The sequence below is a fragment of the Phacochoerus africanus genome, chromosome 4, assembly GCF_016906955.1.
Source record: "Phacochoerus africanus isolate WHEZ1 chromosome 4, ROS_Pafr_v1, whole genome shotgun sequence".
Classification (NCBI taxonomy): Eukaryota; Metazoa; Chordata; class Mammalia; order Artiodactyla; family Suidae; genus Phacochoerus; species Phacochoerus africanus.
The window spans coordinates 127,079,946-127,093,502 of NC_062547.1; the positions used below are offsets into that span (position 1 = coordinate 127,079,946).

Genomic DNA, 13,557 nt, shown 5'->3' on the forward strand with positions numbered 1-13,557 from the left:
TCCTTACCCTTAAGTAGATCACATACCAGCAGGGGTAACTGTGGTTGTTTTGGGATTTATTGATGTATGATAAATACTATGAAAAAGCTATGAAAAACCCATTAGAGAGCTTGTGAAGAAGAGGCTGCTTATGGACAGGATGATCAGAGAAGGCTTTTTGAGGTGGCTTTGAAGAATGGCATTGTAATTTATTTAGTTGAGATGGGTGTATGTATGTTCATGGTTTGGATTTTCTAGCTGTAGGTGTTAGAAGTTGAGAAAAAAGGAAGGGGTGGGAAGGCTTTTCGTGAAGGGAAGTTCCTTTTGTATAGTGCATCAAGTCCAGATCACCTGGCGTGGCACCAGGCCCTTCATGCCTTTCATCGTCTGGCCCTGCCTTTCTTGCCCAGATTCATTTTCCATTCTGACTTCTGTATTCCCTCAGCTCCTTAAGTCTGCCACTGATATGTTATGCTCTTTATCTGTTTCCCACTTCCTGAAGCTTCTTGGATTTCTTAAAAACAAGCCCTTTTTTTTTTATCTTGGGATCCCCAGGCCTCAATAAATTATTAGTAAGTAATTGACTAAATAATATGGTATATCTGTACAATGGCTTATCAGTTGATAATATAAAAAAATGAATTGAAAACATTACGCTAACTGAAAGAAGCCAGACATAAAAGGCCACAAATTATAAGACTCCATTTATATGAAAAGTTCAGAATAAGCAAATATGTACAGACAGAAACTAGACGGTGATTGCCTAGGGCGAGAGGAGGATGGGCACGACTGCCAGTATTATAATATGGTTTCTTGATGGAGTGAAGAAAATGTTTTGAAAAGTTAGTGGTGAGGACTGCAAAACTCTTTGAATATATCAAAACCCATTGAATTGTACACTTTAAAGGGATGAATTTAATGGTATGTGAGTTATATTTTAATAAAGCAGTTTTTTAGAAAAATGAATATCTGTGATTTCAGGGGAGCTTTGTTCAGATGAGTTACAGAAATCCTCAGAACTTCTCTAACTCTTCAATCATTAAAAACTCTTTTTGAACGTACAACATTTTGTCTTTTCTTTAATCGGGGCTATTCTGACACTATTACAGGTTTATCTTTGCATTCCTTAAATCCTCTTAGTCTGTGATTAAGAAACATGAGCATGTTTCCCCTTCTAAATTGTATCTAATGCCTCTCTTCTTTCTTCTACCATTTTGTAGGGAGCTGGGGTCCTGCTTAGAATTGTTTTTCAGAATTTGCTGCTTCTTTATTTTCTTCTTACCTATGACTGGCAGAGATCCCTCTCACCCCATCTCATTAATTAGAATGCATTCTACACTGGGTATTTTAGAGTCTTAAGTGTCCTAGAATAGTGCTTATTCTGGTGTTCCTAGAATACTACCTCATGGGTAAGTCTGTAATTTCCAAATGATGGAAAATAGTCTCTTCCCCTAAGATAAAGTGGCTCCTTCTTTATTAATGAGATTTTTGCCTTACTTTTTTTTTCTTTCACTGTAGTGGAGAATTTTTTTCCGGGCAGATAATGCAAATGATGGTAATAACCTCATCATTCCTTCCAGGAATGTAGGAGAACAAGCCTTCCTTTAAGTTTAGTTATTAAGTTTTTAAGTAGTATAAAATCATCTTTGTTTCTCCTTTTTTTCCCGCATTCCATCATTTACTAAACAGTTACTGTGTGTTTGGTAACATGACGGTCATGAAGATAAGTCAAGGCCCTTTTGTTCCATTAGAGTAGATAGTAAGCACACCAGTGACTTTTCCATAGGAGTTCTCAACCATGGTTTCATAGCACAGTCATCTGCAGAGTTTTAAAAATATGCCGATACTTAGGCTTCACTTTGTGAGTGATGGGGTCTGGTTACCAATATTTTTAAAATGCCTTAAAGCTGATTCTGAGGAGCAGCCAAGATTAAGAATCACTGATCTAAAACAAGGTATTATAGGATGAACACTATGGAGTCTGGAGACTGGAGTTTGTACTTTGAGCTGAAGATTAGGGGAGTCTTCACGGGTAAGGATATGTTTGTGTTGATTCTCAAAGATGAGTATGATTTGGCAAGGGAGATGGAGATCAGAGGGAAGAGGTTGAGCAATAGTGTGGAGCAGGGAAAGAATGGGCAGGTTTAAGTAGTGACCCATGCAGATAGGGAATGTGAATACATTAATGGGAAGTGCTAGGCTAAGTGCCTGATTTCAAATGGCCTTCAGTAGCAAGCAAGGTAAAAAAAAAAAAAAAAAAATTGGACCTTATCTTTCTTAGCGCACGAGAATGCGCTGTGGATTTAAGCCAAGAAATGGTATAATCGGATTGAACCTTAAGAAAATTAATTTGATCGTAGTTTTGAGGCTTATGTCACCTCCTAGGATTCATCAGATTGCAGAAAATCTCCCTTCCTTCCTTTGATAGTACAGGCTGCCTGGAGAGGAAGCCTAATGGAGGGTAAGACTGCGAGGAGAGTAGAAATAGGTTGGAAGCACATTTTAAGAGTTGTGTGGACTTAATGCCTTAGACAGTGGAGAACCATTGCTGAGATTTCAGAGGAAAAGCACATGGCCATATTTATGATAGGGGAAGTTTGCATGCCTTAAACTGGAGGTCAGTTAAAAAGGCTTTTACCAATGATGGAGGCAAGAAGTTAGGAATTATGCCAGCATGAGAGGGTGGGGAAATTTTAAAAGTCACTTCAGACTTGGGGAACTAATTGCATGTGGATGGAGAGTAAGAAATTGAAAGTGGGGATGGGTCTGCAAGTTCCTAGTTAGATAGTTACCTGGATGGTCCTGCTCTGTGATCTAAACTCTACCTGCTTAACTAAGTGAACGGCTCCTCATTTTTATAACTGATAGCTCTAGAGAAATGAAATTACATTTAAGTATAAGTTTTAAGGGGATAAATCCTTTGACAGTGAATTAAAGATGAGTTGCCATGAAAGGTGTTTTCTGTATACTCATCAACCAGATGAGGAGAGGCTGGGTTCTGGAATAAATGGCTAAGGTCTGACAGGTACCGCAGTCCCTCAGCCGGAGGATGAACCATTAAGTCAACATAAGGAGAGCTAAGAACTTCAGATGCAGACAGAAGAACATGCTTCAGTTTCTGGGTAGACTTTTGAGAAGAAAGTATATGGCATAATCCAGGAAAACAAGCCATATTTTAAAAGAAGGAAAAGGCAGTCAGTAATGGGGAAATGATGGTGTGAGTCAATAGCAAAACCATGTGTTGTCTACAGAGTTTAGGACTTTGACCCATTATGATTTCTTGTTTTCTCCCTAAACAGTGTTTTCAGCCATAGCCTTAGTGTTAATCAGAAGCAGATCTTAACATTTATTCCCAAAGGATGTAAGAGTAGAAATGTGACTTCAAAGCTTCTAGGCTAGCCATTCAGTGGTAAGGTCAGAGGCATGATCCTGATGTGAGAGTATATTGGCTTACTGGAACCACATGAGGAATAATCCAGAAAGAGCCAAGAAGCATCGTTGACAAGAACATGATTCTGACGTCTGGTCAGCTTAATCTTTCCCTAAGGTACTTGTCAGTAGTCTAGATCTGAGGAGACCCCACTTGAGGTATGAACTAAGGAATAAGAAAATGTAGTCACTGAGCAGCAAGGAGAGAAAATATCCTTAAAAATTTCAAAGGTGTGAGTTACTTTCTAACCAGATGATTGAATTTGTTGATAAAAATGACTTGCTCATATCATCTGTGAAAACTTCTGTATGTTCTGATTCCTGGAATCTCTGCTATAAACTCTATTATTGTCAGTCATTGTTTCCAGTAACTTCTCCCCCCTTTTCAACTGTACTAATTTACAGTTATATGGTTTATTTTTATGCATTTGTCTGCTCTCCTGTAAATTTCTGACATAATGTCCACTAAGCATTTCCACTGTCACCTCATTGCATTCAGGATGAGGCCTCACTGGAAATAGAGAAGGAGGAAGGTGACCTGGCAGTTGTATCTAGAAAGCCATGCTTTTTGCCACTTAGACTTCTTTAATAATTTGGTGCAAACAATTTTTCTCCAGAAAACCTTCAACAGGCACTAAACTCTGTGTTTTATAGGGTTTCAGTGGTTAAGAACTTTAGCTTTAGAACAGGCTTAAGAATTTTAGAATTTAGAATTTCAACTAGGTCCCTTTTTTTTTTTTTTCTTTTAATAGGGCCGCACTTGTGGCATATGGAAGTTCCCAGACTAGGGATTAGGAGTGAAGTTGGAGCTATAGTTGCAGCCCTACACCACAGCCTCAGCAACACGGGATCCGAGCCACGTCTGCGACCGTATGCCACAGCTCATGGCAATACCAGATCCTTAACCCACTGAGCGAGGCCAGGGATTGAACCTACATCCTCGTAGATACTAGTTAGGTTTGTTACTGCTGAGTCATGATGGGAACTCCTTAACTAGGCTCCCACTCTAGGAGTTGCGTTTATGAAACAAATCATTCATTTATTCAGTAAAATGAACACAAACTTTGTGCCCATTTGTGAGATGTGTCTGTAAGACCTTATGAAACTTACATTCTAAGTGAAGGTAGGTAATAAGTAAATAAATTAAATAAATTCAGATTAGTATTAGGTACTGAGAGGAAAATAAAACAGTCATGTGTCAGAGTGGCCACGAGGAAGAAGTAGTATTTTAGACTGAGATGCGACCTAATTTCTGAATCATAAAGACTATAAATTAGCTGTTTTGTTAATGACTTTGAAGAAATCAGCCACAAGATTAATATCCATTTCCTTCTTAAATTCTGTTAGTGTATAATACTTTGAGAACACTGTTCTCTCTTTGGAGTTGGATACCTTCATATAGCATAAAGAGTGCTGTCCTCTGGTGGTAGTTAGTTTAATAGCATACCAGCTCTACCTATGCAAATCTCTTTCAAGGGTGTACTCTATTGAGTGGGACTTATTTCTTAAAAATAGATGTCTTTTTAGATTGCTTTTGAATTTAAAAGGTCTCTGTGATTATAATGTATTTGAAGACCTTATCTATAGTCTTAAATAAATGCTTGGAGTGGTTTTGTGTTTAATAATACTTATACAATGGAGGGAAAGATTACCTTAGAAATGAGACAAACTCAGCTCTCAGAACTGAAAGGAGATTAATGGTAAAAAATAAATCAGACAAGGTGAATTTCTAATACAAGTGTGGAAAATCTGAGACTTGAACTTGTTCATTGAACATCTGTTACATTAAATTCCCCAGTCTAAAAGGCTTATGTGTACCTTACAACACTTTTTTCATAGGAAACTTTTAAAAGAATTTATTTTGGAGTTTGAAAAGACAAATGACATTATTTAAGGACAGTGAACATTGTTAATAAACTTTATATTAGACAATAAATTTCCACTGAAATATGACCGTATTCTTAAATTTAATATTCTAAATATTCTATTTGTTTTTTTTAAATACCAGCTTTTAAACTTTTTGTTTTTTATAATATGGACATTTTCTTACTCTTTTATAAGTCTTTAATTAGGGTTTTTTTTTTGGAATAATGATTTTTATCTCCTAGTAATTTTTTGTTTTACTTTTTTATTTTAGAAAATATATATAACAGATTTGAGAAATTATTAAATAGCTGACAGGAAAACTTGACTGACTTTTCTAAACCTAGGAAAAATGTCTTGTGCCTAGAGTTTCCTTTTCGGCGATGTCTCTTTTTAAAGGCCCTTGGCTGGATAATTTCTTTCTATTCTTTCCGGTAGTTACTTGAATAAGAGTGAAACTTGTAAGGATTGATGAATGCACACATTTCTAATTGAATCTTTGTCAGCTGATATATACAAGTTTGAATTATTCACATTCCATTTTCTTGTCATTGTGTGCTATTTGAATGCAATTAAAAAAAAATTCAGTTGTGTAATTTGGTTTTGAATGGCCCATAGTGATTTTATAATGATGGCATTAATCACAGCAAACAGTCTAAAATTCTTTTGGCTAAAGATAATATGAGTGGAGAGAATGTAATTTAACTGGACAGTGGATTTTTGTTTACATTTACTTCACAGAAAGATATAAAAGATATCTAGCCATTCTTTCATCTTCCATGATCTTTTGCTGGATAGGACATTTGAAGCTACATCATCTCTTTTATGCTTAGCTTGAAAATGTTGAGTTAGTGTCCTTTTATGAAAGTGGGCTGGTAAGAATTTAAGGAACATCTTTGCAGGACTTTGGTGGAGGGGAAAAGGAGCCTCTATATATGTGGTACCTGTCATCCTGATACTCTGATAGATTGACTTTCTTTTAGGTATAGAAGGGGGAAAAAAGCCAGACCTTTATTTGAAGGAATGCCAGACTTTTAGAATATATGTGTGTGTATGTGTATTTGTTTTGTTAGTTGCTGATCAGCGATTCTCACTCAACTTCCAGTTCACACCAGCCTTAGCATTCCCCTGCAGGTGTTGCATCTTCTCCTTGGAGAATTGACTGTGAGAAAAGCTAGTTCTTTCAGGGATCATAACTAGATTTTTTTCACCTGGGAATAAGAACCATATATTTCCTTAAAAGACTACAAAAACGGAGTCAATTTTCAGTTACAAAACTGAATCACCTTGATTATGCTATTTTAAATGTTAAGCATAATTTTTGCCTTAATTAAAATAACTTATGATAAGCTTGACCTTCTTTAACCTCTAAAGAATTCAAGGTGCCAGTCTTAGCATTCTTATTCTACTTAATGTATTTCCTCTCTCCCACTTTGTAAATATGATGGAAAACTATTTGTTAAATAATGTTTTGGGGATTTCTCTTTTAATTTTCGGAGTCTAATTCTCAGTGAAAATGAAATCCCTAATATAGGGTTATATTACTGCCTCTCTAACAATGGTTTCAACAATCATATATAAATATCAGGAAAAAGGGGAAAGAATACATAAGATGAGCTTTTTATAACAGCATGCTGTTGCCAGAAATTGAGTATCTAAAAAAGAATGTGGCGGGTTAGTTGGGGTTTAGAACTTTTTCACTTAGTCTTGGTGCGAAGCCTTTTCAGTTTAGTGGCTCTTTTTAAGGATGTTGCATAGAATGTCTTGCTGTTCTTAAAAGGCACATTAACGAGACGATAGTAGTAAATCTGTCATAATTTGACTAATACCTATGCTTCATTGTTGTGTTCATTGTTTATGTTGTACTAGCCTGTGGCTTTTCATGACCATTTAAGTTAATACGATATATTCAACCTTACTTAGCAACATTTCTGTATTTTTGTAGTAAAAAAGCATGTTTCCCTCCACTTGCAGGTGCTGCTGTTTTTTCAAACGAAGGAAAAGGAAAACCATCCAGCGCCACAAGTGACTCTGGACACAGACAGATCATGGGGAGTTACTTACGTGTTCATCTGCTGTCTTGTGATTAAAATCATCTCTGTAGTGACCACATATGTTTTTAAGGACTCACTCTTAGAAACAAAAATGTCATACTTTCATACTTCATTTCGTGGTTGTCTTACATTCGTATTTTTTTCTAATTTAACTTTTACGGAAGCTTTAAAGTTTTGTCAAAACATGAGTGCTTTGCCCATCATTGAATGGAATGGACCAATGAGGTGGTATTGATGAATTCAGTTCTCCAGGACATTTTCCAGAAGCTCTCCTCCTGTTGTAGAAAGCAGTACAGTATCGTAAATGTCAGCCAGTTCTATACGCAACCTGGTTTTTTTTATAACTTCTATAGGAACATAATCAAACAGGAATTCTCTCCCCAGTGGATAATGCAACAGGCAAAACAGAGCTGCCCACATATGTAAAAGAAGTAATCCTTTGAGAAGTTCATGATCTGTGTGACATCTGCATTGATCTCACTGTTACTGATGGTACTGCTGTTCATGAGTCGTGTTAACATTCTCTCTGTGAAATCATGGTACAGTCGCTGCCCAGAGGTACTGAGGAGAAAGCTGTATGGTTTGCCAGATGGTAGTGGTAAAATGAATCACAAGTAGTGTGGTAAATATGAGCTCTGCTTTTGTTGCACCACTCTGTGAAGTCCAGTGTTGCCGAAGTGGCAAAAGCGCTTATTTTTTAAAAACGCAAAATATTTGTACAATGTAACTTTATGCTTCCAGATAATAATGTATATTAGACAGCAAGAAATGAATACTTGGAGAAATGAGATATGTTGTAGTTTTTTGGAAAATACACTAAGGAGAAGGAATAAATGTGAATCTCACTGCGTTGTATGAGGTTGAAGTCTAAGGAGATCCCACTGCAACCTGCTGCTGAATGATTACATTCTCCTTAAGCAGAAATCGTTGGATGTGCCACGCAATGATGTCTGTTTATGAGTTATTTGCTCTTTGATAAAAAAAAGACCCCCAGCAATAAAAACGGGGTCTCTCTCTTGCCCTCTGTGCACATTAGTCTCTTGTATTCAACTTTGCTGGTTCTCTGGAATTTTCCTACTTTTTAGCATAATTTTGATGATTGAAAACTATTTTGGAGAGGATGGGTCAGGTGCTTTGTCCCCATTGTCTTTTGAAGTGCCTGCATATGAACAAGAAACAGTTCTGTAAAAAAGGACACCCATTCCACTTTTCAAGTGTGCTTTGTTTTAAGCCATAAAGACAGAGGTATACTTTTGTCACATTCTACTAGCCAGAATTTTTGAGGCGAGTTAAGACACAAAGATCGGCTAGAAAGATAATTATGTTGTTCAAATCTCGTATTCATCTTTCATTTCTGAAATTGTTACTTACTTATTCCTTCCATGCTACTCCCTCTTTTTGTCTTTAAGTGTGTGCCTCTGGGCATGCTTATTTATTTTTATTGTCTCAAGGTAACATTTAAAATGTGTAATTAAAGTAAATAAATCTACATTTTTGACTTCATTATTGCATCTACAGGAATTTAATTGTACTTTGTAATTTATTTTTCTTACTAGCCAAAAGTTCAGCGCATTGTTTTTGATGAATTAGGCACCCATATGAATACCGCAAATCAGGAGGTTGTTTATCATTGTTGCTCTGAATCCTATGATCTTTATAAGTTCTTGATTTTAAAGACCTACCCTCAGCCTGAGAAACACTTGCTGTATAATTTGGTCAATAGTTTCCATTTTCTCTATTTGTATATTGTCATGATGTCTTTAACTACAGGAGTTATATACTGAGTTTTTATTTTTGTTTGCTTTGAGCAAGGTAGATGGATGTTTTGGCCATTATAATGTGAAACCACTTCTTTCTTTACAGTATTTGACCAAATTTGTGTGTCTATGATATTTGTAAATACATGCGATATCTGTATTTCTTATCATAAGCCTGTTTAGTTTTATTCTCAGTAGGATTTTTGGACTGTACAGTGTTTATATGATCTGAACTCCTTATACATAAGAAGGTGTGTATATTAATCCAATTATGGACTTAAAATATTTTAAAAGTATAAATACCCTTATTTGCTGCAAAGACCAGTGTGTAGACATTTGCTTTTTAGCAATATTTTTAAGTGCTCCATTTTAATGCCAAGAAATAAGTCTTTTGGCAACACAAACTGGTCAATAATAGGTAATGCAGGTATGTTCAGGTTAAGCCAACAATGTTTTGCATTTTTATGCTTCTTTTCTGTCAACACTAATGAAGTCAACATTGCCTGAATGTCTGAATAATGAAACACATCCCTGTTTAAAAGTATGTAACTGAAAAAGAAATAAAAAAATAAAGGTAGTTTTTTTAAACTTGCTCTTTCCCCTTTCCTCTAATCATGGGTAAAATAATGCCACTCACTAACTGAAGATAGGGATTTAAAAAATTCAGTTCATTTACTTTAGTATATTCAAAAAGCAGAGCTAAAGGAATATGGTTTTGTGTTTTTGACTTTGTTTTGCTTTGTTGGACCCCATGGTAAAGCGTACATATCTGAAAGTATCTAAGCTTTCTTGAATGAAAGTTTACAACAAATTTTATACTTCTGTAAACTCCTTAACAGAGCAGTTAATTAGAACTAATGCCACTAAGAAACCAAGGGAAGAAACACTGGAATCATTTTCATTCTTTTTAAAAAATGAAGTCATACTGTTAAATGTTCACAGAAATGAAATATTAATCCAATTTTAAGTAAATGATTTTAACGCCATTGCAGATGAAGAACGTATATCCGTGACAGTATCTGTTTGTCATCCTGCAAGATGTTTTAAGGGCTTGTACAAAATGGTGCTCTGCTTACTGAAAGATGCCAAAGGTAAGATAGTCAAAGCAGCACACACTAAGCCCATGTGTGTCCACTAAGCACCACCACTCAGAAACAATAAGATCTGGATATGAAACCTAACATAGGTGAAGCATGGATTAGCAGACCTTGTCTAGAAGCATCTGATTTAAGATTGGGGTTCAATCTGAATGATTTTATAATTGTGTTAGCATCCTTTGATTTGCAAGTAATAGAAACTTGACTTCAGCAATAGGCATGCACATGATTGCATTTAAGTGAAAAGTCCAGTGATAGGAGTGGTTTCAGACATGCTTGATCCTGGTGCAAAGTTCAGGATTCTGTCTTTATATTTCTCAGTTTTGCTTCCTGCCCTGCTGTTTTCATTGTCAGGGAGATTTTTCATAGCTGATGGTAAAGGGGCCACCCAGCAGCTTCAGACTTCTGCCATCTTAGTAACCTCAGCCAGAACAAAGAACAGTTTCTCTCAACAATTCCAGCAAAATCCCAAGACTGACATTTGTTTCTTCTTGGTTCACCTGCCAATTACTATGGCCCAGAGAATGTTCTCCCATCTTCAGAGGACACATTGGACTAAGAAATAAGGTAGAAGGGGTATTACCCAAAAGGAAATGAGGGCGTTGTTATCAGAAGGAGTGTGAATGATTTTTTTGAGGGCAAAATTTAGATATCTGCTGACACGGTGACAAAGACAGACTGTAAAGGAAAGCCTCATTGTTTTAAATTAGAAAACATTGTGACCATTGTTACTGAGACTTTTCCTAATTTGAATATATTTGGAAATCACTAACAGTGAAAGAGAACCTTTGAAAAATGTTTTGGACTCAGGTAAAAATGGAGGCCGTAAGTACTCTATGTGCTTTTGTTTACTTTTAAATGTTTTTGTGGTAGAATTGGCTTAGTAGAGTTAAAAGCTAATCTTTCTACAAGAATAGAAATAAATAGAATTATAAAACTTTGCTGATGTTCAAGATAACTAGTTTTTTTTTCTGCCCAACTCTAATATAGACCCACATATTGTTTTCTTAGGAAATTTACTTCATAAGAATACACGGATCATACCCAAAGAAAGGACTACATGTAGAAGTGTTACCAGGTAATACTACTGGGATATGAAAACGGTTGTAGAAAGTACCATTGTGCACAGGAATGTTTAGTCCACTGTCATTTTACTTAAATGGAGAAACCCTCCTGCACTGCTCTAGACAAGTGGTTGGCAAAATTTTTTGTAGTTTATTGACTTGGTGGGCCAAAAGGTAAAACAGGCGCTTGTATACTTGTGTAATGGGAAAGAAAGAAAATTTCCACTGATTTTTTATTGATGAAATCTATGTATGTCTATCTATATATGAATACTTGCATACAAATTTTTTGTAATGCAAGTCTAATGATGAGAATTGAGTTATTTTGAGGGGCTATTTTACATAATTGGGATTTGAAATTGATTGCAAGTGTGCACCATAATCTTATATTACCTATTTCATCTTTGAAAATGTCTTCTTACAGATAGATACTACCAAATACTGTTATCAGTCCTCAAGTGTATGATTTTAATTGAGCATGTTCATCATTTGGAAGGTGTTTATAGAATTCCATTAGATTCTGCTTTTGATATTTGCCTTTTGGCCTATCATTATGTTGTGGATTAATCACTTCCTATTGAAGGTTAGGTAGATGCCCCTCATTTGTACAGTTAAGTGGATTTTGAAAGATGGAAATTTCCTGTGCACTTGGATTGAGTTCTAAAAGTGTAGCTGGAGCTGTAGTTGAGTTTGGAAAACATATCCACTGCAAATTGGTGTGGGAATAGATATCTTGCTGCTCATTTTCACCTGACAGCATGGGAGGTGTATAAAGCAGCTTGACACTCTTTGTGATTAAACAGCCTTAGTTCTTCGCATAATGACTGTGGTGTAATTTTACCTTGTAATTTTTAAGTTGAAAAGAAACATCATCAAACCTGCAGTAAAAGCTGGTTTCCTGAGCCATTCGGTGTTTGTTAATGGTAGGTGAGGGTGATTCTCATTCATAAAAAATTCAGTGTTGGTTCTTAGCTCAAAAAGTTGCAATAAAACTTTACCACTGCTATCAAACTGCTATGTAGTTGGGCAAGTCAGGATATTCAGTTTCTGTTTCTAACCAAACTAACACCATTACTTTTACTAGCTCAATAACATGACAGATTCAAATAGTTATCACAGAATATGTGCTAATAAATAATATAAAACATAAACATTGACTTTAAACATTTTATATTTTCACAAACTATGTGTATTTGCCCTGTGAAGCTTTCACTGCTCCACATGTCTTTATCACCATTAAGGTATAACACATCTTAGTTGATTCTACTTCAATTTGCACTGGTTCTTTAACAATACTTTTTCTTGTAGTTGTTTCATGGAGACTATTCACAGAGGCTAATTCTTGAGTCCCTTCAAACTCAATAATCCATAGCTTGGCAGTATTGGTAACATCTCTTGACTTATCAGAAGTCAATAGCTTGGCAGTATTGGTAACATCTATTGACTTATCAGAAGCCAAATCATTTGCCTTTTTTTTTTTGCTTTTTTTAAGGCAGCACCTGTGGTATATGGAGGTTCCCAGGCTAAGGGTCAAAAATCAGAGCTACAGCTGCCTATCTACACCACAGCCACAGCAACGCCAGCTCTGAGCCACATCTGTGACCTACATGACAGCTCATGACATTGCCAGATCTTTAACCCACTGAGTGAGGCCAGGGATCGAACCCGCAATCTTATAGTTACTAGTCGGATTCATTTCCACTGCGCCACCATGGGAACTCCTCATTGGCCTTATTTTTTAGTCGACAATTGATTATTTTCAAACAACTTCCCTTGCTAAAAATGTAGTAGTCTTCAATGGGTTTCTTTTCTCTAGACATACTTTTTAGGTGCTGCAATCAGAGACAATTTAATTAAGTTTAATTTGCCATCGGTAGCTTTCTTTGCTTGGCTAATAAGTGAACCACTTGGAAAGTAATTCTGGTTGTACCCTCGTTCTTATTTTTGTGTGTTTGAATAAATTATATTATGATGAGATACTCTCTTTGAATGTTTTCTATTTGTTCTTAGTCTTGCTTTCCTGTGAGTTGTGGATGTTGTGATGAGTGCTTAGGCTGGTAATACGAATATAAATTGTATTCTTTTAGCACAGCTAAAGTGTCATAGAGTAATCAACATGATGCTTTGCCATGTAAGTGTATAACAAAATAATCCACATTCCACGTGCCTTGAAAGTGCAACCCTAAAGTTCACTTTTCTTTGCCTTTTTAAATGATTAATATGCATTAGTAATAAAAATAATAAAATATCTGTGTGACAGTATGTGTGACACTTGAAATGCTGTCAAGTTATAACTGCATCAACTGAGACTTAA

At 35.9% G+C, this 13,557-nt stretch overlaps 1 protein-coding gene across 8 annotated transcripts in view; it reads left to right on the plus strand.

Moving 5' to 3' along the window:
- The window catches only part of CSNK1G3 (casein kinase 1 gamma 3), a 113,129-nt gene extending 103,459 nt beyond the window's left edge, over nt 1–9,670 (plus strand). For all 8 annotated transcript variants that reach the window (XM_047778512.1, XM_047778514.1, XM_047778513.1 and 5 more), the window contains one exon: nt 7,246–9,670. In XM_047778512.1, the coding sequence (XP_047634468.1) occupies nt 7,246–7,300 (55 nt within the window). In that variant the 3' untranslated portion in view covers nt 7,301–9,670. The remainder of the gene's footprint in view (nt 1–7,245) is intronic.
- The last annotated feature ends 3,887 nt before the right edge of the window (nt 9,671–13,557 follow it).